This window comes from Parasteatoda tepidariorum, chromosome 5, assembly GCF_982258835.1.
Source record: "Parasteatoda tepidariorum strain Cologne lab strain chromosome 5, Ptep-v5.0, whole genome shotgun sequence".
Taxonomy (NCBI): Eukaryota; Metazoa; Arthropoda; class Arachnida; order Araneae; family Theridiidae; genus Parasteatoda; species Parasteatoda tepidariorum.
In genome coordinates this window covers 104,229,288-104,235,752 of record NC_141759.1, presented here as the reverse complement: position 1 = coordinate 104,235,752, position 6,465 = coordinate 104,229,288, and the positions used below count along the sequence as shown (strand labels likewise).

The window sequence follows — 6,465 nt, the reverse complement described above, 5'->3', positions numbered from 1 at the left end:
TTTTCAATCAGTTTTTTTTTTTTAAGTTTTTTTACAGTGACTCTCTCATTTTTTCGTGTTAGAGGGAATTTTGAGTTAAGATTTTTTTTATTTTTAATTTGACTTTATTTACCTGATATTTTTACTTTATTTTCCTGCTAACATATGTGATTAGTTTGATAAAATTTAAGAAGAAAAAAAGAAATCAAATTCAAGAGCTAAACACAGCATTTATGAAGGGTTCAAATATTGTTTTTCCACACATTCTGTTTAATGATGCTTTCTTAAGTTTGTTAAATAAAAAACAAACCATATACAATAAAATAAATTTTTGTCATTTCAGCATGAATATTATAATGCTCGAATGGAAGAGGTTGAAGTAGAAAATAATGAAATTGATTCTAATGATGTAGTAACTAAAAGAAAGCCCAAAAAGAGTATTAGAGATCTAGATATGAAACCGCACAGAAATTTTGCTAATGCTCCTGTAAATTTTAAACATAGCTCTGTTCATGTACCTACAAATGTTTATGATAAAGGTAATATAAACATTCCGCATTTTTTAACTGAAGTTTTTTAAATAAATGTTGTTGTTTTTCCTACACATAATATTGTAGTCATCTCTACTTTATTTTACATGTAACTAATTATAAAAAAAAACATGTAACTTACATTAAAGAAGTAAAAATCATTAATAATAATTTTTATTTCTTAGATATAAACAGATTTTACTGCCTGTCCACCATTGGAAGACTATTTATTTTCAAACAACTTTTGTGACTGGAATGTCATTTTGCTAAACTATCCTCATTGGCACAAAGCTTTCTTCCAGCTTACTATCATTGCTTTTATTTTCCTTTGGTTTTAGTTTTTACTAAGGATGTAATTAACGGATATGGGAGAATTTCGGTCCTTTTGCGTAATATTCGGTTGGCTGAATACTTTGCCAAATATTCGGCAAAGTATTATCTAGAAATTTATTTTTCAATAAAATGTTTTTTTTTTTTTTTTTTTTTTTTTTTTTTTTTTTTTTTTTTTTTTGGAAGAGGAAGGGTAATTTGAATAGATTTAATAAAGAATTATCTGAAATCGAATTTTTTACTAAACATTATTTAAAGATATTTTTACGCATATTTGTAAGTTCAAATTAAGTTAATTAGTTAGTATATGTTCTGAAAGACATATGGAAAAACGAAATGTGAAGAATCGCAACTAGATTACTTTATACTGAACCATGAGCTTTGTAATGCAGTTTTTTTTTTTTTTTTTACATTCAGGCAAATCAGTTTTGTCGTGTTTTAAAAATTTTGTGTCTTAAAACTTGAGAACTTTTTCTTAATTTTTCATTTTTGTCTTTTTTTTCTGTATTAACTATAGCAGAGCATTTTGACAGTGCATTTCCAATAGACTTAATTCTTTTATTGTCACTTTTTTCCTGTACAATAAGACAGATAACCAATGACATGGAAAACTATTATTCTCAACGTTAAAGTTATATTTCAGAATTAAGAAGAAAAAACATTTCTGCTTCTCTTTTGCTAACTTTCATTTTTATCGTCGTTTTTATTATTACAGCATTTTTTAAAGAGCATCTCTAATGAACGTTATTCTTTTATGGTCACTTTTTTGTAAAAAAGTTGAATTGAGATTTTTAGTATTAAATCTTTCATTTAAAAATTAGAAAAATTTTTGTTTTGGCTTCTATCTAGCTTTTTCAAAAATATTTTTGTTTTTATTATGGCACGACAATTAAGAGTATTTCTATTAGTCTTTTAAACTTCATTTTTTCTTGAAAATAAGGTAATTGGAAAACTGAGATGCTTAGCTTTAAAATTTTCTTTCAAAAAGTCATCGATTTTTCTTTGAGAAATCATCGAATTTTATTTTTTCGGTTTTGCTTTTTTCTATAACCTTTTTTTATATGGGCGTTTTTATGATACTGGTGCTTTTTTAAAAACGTTTCTGATAAAGTTTTTTTCTCTTTCAATGTATTACAGATAATTTTTTCTGGAAAATATTATTTTTAGCATTAAAATTTTGTTTTAAAAATGAAGACAATGTTTTTTTTCTATTTTTTTTTTCAACTTTGCAATTTTAGTTTTTTTAATAGCTGTTAGATAGTTTTTTTTTTTACCTTAAATGTTTTTAATTATTTTAATATCTAATTATCTTTATTATCTTAAGCATTTTTATTGAAGTTTTTTTTCCTTTACCCCATACTAATAATACGGCTAAATATTTTATTTTATAACCGTCGTTGAACAGCCGACCCAATTTCATGGGTTTACGACTACTTACGTTCAACTCCGTAGCCTTGTAATTTTGAACCAATCCAGAAGACAAGGAAACTCCTGGATCAGCACCCCCAGAGGTATTGATTTGTTGTGGGAACATGGAGGACTTTGAGACTCGACATATTTAACGTGCATCAGTCACCATTTACTACACGGGGAGTCTTCGGCCGGCGAGGATCGAACCCACGACCTCTTGGATATGGGCCCAGCGCCCTACCGACCAGGCTATCCCGGCCCCTACGGCTAAATATTGATTATTTTTCAATAAGGACTAAACTTATTTATGTATAAAAACTATCATTTATTAATAATTTTAAAAAAAGGTTACTATTTGGGCGCCGAATATTCGGTATTTGGCCAATATTTTTGCCCGAACATTTGGTATTCTGCCAAATCACTATTCATTACATCCTTAGTTTTTACATAACCACTACTTTAATTAAACGTCTTTTGACTTTCAATTAGCTTATTCTTGTTATAGTAAAGACTGTTGTCTTATTGTATTTATTTACCAATTGAACTTACTCAAAAAAGTTTGCTACCAATTGTAATGGTATGTTACTGGTACTTTTGAATTTAAAATCTTTTAAACTAAGCTACCTGTATTCTACTATAATTTAACTTTCAAAAATCTTCAAATGGTGGTAGAGAGATTACTTTTGTCGTAATTCATTAATAATTAACCTTACTTGAAAACTTCTACCTCCAATTAAAGTGGTACTTTATTGGTATTTATAAATTAAAAAATAAAAAACTTTTAAACTTCCTTTAAAATTATTTATTCATACCATGATTTAACTTTCATCTGTCTTCTTAGGTACAACAGGCTGTATATTTCTGCCTTATTTTCTTTATGCCCTAATTAAATTTTCACAAAATCTTTTTCTACTAATTTACTACCTAAGGAATAAAAAATTATAACCAAGTTTTTATCAAAACCTGATTAACTTAAGAAACATTTTTGTCCTATGACTCTATAATAAATTGTAAATGTAAAAAAAATACTTTATTATTTCTTTTGTTATAATCTGCAAATTTCCACTTTCACTTAGTTATCTTCAAATGGTTGGACTTGAATAGCCATAAATATTAGGCATAATAAAATGTTACTTCTTGATTAGTTTGTAATTTTTATTTTATTAAACAAAATCATCTCTTTTTTTTTAAGCTGTGTCTTTTTCAATTTATTTGATTTTTGAAGAATGTTTTAACTATTTTTAAAGCTTCTCAAAAGCTCCTTCTTTTGGAATTTTTTATTTATCTATTTTATTCATAGTAGTTAGAACTATTTTTTTAGTGGATATTTTTGTTACATTGCTATTTTCATATTTAGATCCCAAGGTTCTCAACTCCATAAATGGTCAGAATATCTCACTCCTGCATTTCGAAATAATCTTGCTGTTGATCCATTCCTTAATTGGCAATATTTTGGGAGTAATACTGGTTTTTTATGCACATTTTCTGGTGAGGAAAAATTTATGGTCATTTTTTTAATAAATAAGACTTATTCTTGTTGGGGGAAAAAATATGTAATGTTAACTTTTAGCCAGTTAGGTTTCTGAAAATATGATTTAAAACCTATCAATAAACTTAGACCTTAAAATAACTATTGTGTGTAAAGCAAAACAATTCCCTTCTCTTATTGGTATTAATTATTATTTTTTCATGTGTGTGTGTATATGTGATTAAAAAGTAAATTTCCCCTAAAATTGTCCCTAAATATTTTACTACTATCATATTATATTGATTTTGCATTAAAAAATAGCTGCAATTAGCTATTGTTGATTAAATAAACGCTGAAACTGCTACTGTCATCAATTCAGAAGACCATGACAAATTATTTTGTTGGATACTTTTTTTTAAGTGCAGAAGCATTTAACTATAGTTATAATTGATGTATTCCTAGTTTAAAAATGGAAATAGTAAACTAGTAAAATTGACCATATTAGTCTCTGATAACTTATATCTAATAATGTCACTTCATGTTTTTTAAATTATCTAATTTTTTTGTGTTTCTTTTATACAAATTATTTTAAATTAATTGTACTCAAATGTAATTAATAAGTGCTTTATATTAGTTAACTAGTTTTTGAGTAATACTGTTTCAATTTATCTTTATTTCAGATCCAATCTCTGCAATATAAAAAATTAAAAAAATCATAAATTTTTTCCATTTTGTTAGGCAATTAATTATTGTTACTATTTTTAAGCTATCTTCAGTTTCAAAATTTTTTCTTCATTTTTACAGCCACTACTTGGGTGAAAGAAGGCAGGGAAAAGCCAGACATTTATGATTGCCGAACTCGCTCTTGGTGAGATTTAAAATTTTGATGAGAAATCTAAATATGTATTTTTACAGGGTTGCCAGAGGTCTTAATTTTAATAAGTGGTGACAAAAATTAAATAATGTGACTTAATAATGGTGTTACTTTATTTAATTATTCTCATAGCATCATTATAAGCTATTTTACATTTCCCATGTTTCAACCTTTAGTATTATACTTCATGGATGGGACATAGTCATCATTCCTTCCATGAAGCATAATAGTATAGCACTATATATGAATATTAATATAGGGCAATACCATCCTTTATATCTTTGCAGTCTTCAGATGTATAAAACTTTAACCTAGTTTAATAAAATCAAGCAGTTCTACTAATATTTACTAACCTTTAGAAATGTAATTTTTTTAAAAAAAAAAGAATTAAAACATGGCTTTTACAGTTTTTACATATCGTAACATCTGGTTTTTTTTTTTTTTTTTTAAATTTTTTTTTTACTTTTTTTTTTTTAAAACTTATGAAAGATACTATAGATTGGAGTAAATATAAATGATACTAAGAATTGATTTAACAAAAAGTACTCAAACTGCTTTTTTTTCTAAACTGAGCTGTATGGTTTTAAAATCCTCAAATCTGATATTTGTATATCGTGAAATTACCCTATTGCAATTAACTATGAGAGAAATGTATTAGTTCGTGAAAAAAAATTAAAAGGTTTACAAAACTGTAGCTTGTAATAAGGTATTCGTCGACCACAATTTTCTATTTTTTTTATGAAACTGATATATATATGTATAATTGGAAGAAACCTAATATTTCAAGTATAACTATTTAGATTGCAGATCAAAATGTGTAAAATTTAGGAAGTTTTCCTCAAATGCATTAGCAATTCCTCAAATGCAACACACATGCAAATGTAGCTTACAGGGAGTGCCAACTTAAATTTTTCAGTTTTAGTTTGCAACCGACTTAATATCAGTTTGATTCACATTTAACGTATGTTATCTGTCTTTGTTTTAAAGATTAAGTTTCTTTACCTTCATGCAGATCTCTTTATTGCTTTTCGCTATTTAAAAGTTCTTTAAATAAGTAAGATAGTGTTAATTAAACATATTTTGTGCATTTATATAAATGTGTGTATATATATGAATTTTGTTTGTGAATCAGCCTCTCACACTGCCTTTTTTTATGCTCAAAACTAGACTCAGAAAGCTTAAGAAATTTAATTGTCACATTGTGTGCTGTCAGATTTTTATTCCTCTTCCTTTTAGTGATTCAAATACCTGTCTAGATATCAATGTTGTTGAAATTTCCATTGCCTATTATGATATTTTGACTGTGGCTTCATTTTGTAATTTATAATAGAATCAATGCAAATGTCTAGTTGCGTTAGTGCAAAACATTTTTTACTCTGGATTGGTTTTAATATAAACATGGCTTTGTGATTATTTAACTTAGATCCAAATTTTATGAACAAAAATTCATTTTTTTTTCAGTTTTTCATTTTATTCATTATGTATGTGTATGATTTTTAGTCTTCCACTCTCAAGGGCCTTAATATATTTTACTGTTTTCCAGGTTTTTATACACACATGGCTACACTTTCTGAGGTTCGGGATAAAGTTCAGGTCTGTGTATATTTTTTATGCAAACTTTTTTAGTCTCTAGATTATTTGGTTCAATGGTCATTTTTTTACTAAAAAATGTATCACTGGTTGCCCTATATTTGTATTGCATAAAATATTTGTAAAAGGAAATAACCTTGCATTATTGTAATCTATGACAAAAGTTTTCTACCATTGGAATGACAAGGTTTATGTCCCTCAGAAAAAACCTGAAAAACTCAAGGGGTATAAATTTGCTTTTTAAAACCTGCAGGAGATAGAAACTGGTTACAAAAACCAGCAAA

General features: G+C 26.7%; 2 protein-coding genes across 2 annotated transcripts in view; both read left to right on the top strand.

Moving 5' to 3' along the window:
• Nucleotides 1-180: 180 nt before the first annotated feature.
• Nucleotides 181-6,465, top strand: part of LOC147809934 (uncharacterized) — an 8,696-nt gene continuing 2,411 nt past the window's right edge. The window contains exons 1-3 of the mRNA XM_087164693.1: nt 181-518; nt 3,607-3,737; nt 4,522-4,585. Coding sequence (XP_087020819.1) covers nt 344-518; nt 3,607-3,737; nt 4,522-4,536 — 321 coding nt within the window. The 5' untranslated portion in view covers nt 181-343 and the 3' untranslated portion in view covers nt 4,537-4,585. The remainder of the gene's footprint in view (nt 519-3,606; nt 3,738-4,521; nt 4,586-6,465) is intronic.
• LOC147809933 (voltage-dependent calcium channel subunit alpha-2/delta-3-like) overlaps nt 6,072-6,465 on the top strand; it is a 27,541-nt gene continuing 27,147 nt past the window's right edge. Inside the window, exon 1 of the mRNA XM_087164691.1 lies at nt 6,072-6,184. Within this exon, the coding sequence (XP_087020817.1) occupies nt 6,149-6,184 (36 nt within the window). The 5' untranslated portion in view covers nt 6,072-6,148. The remainder of the gene's footprint in view (nt 6,185-6,465) is intronic.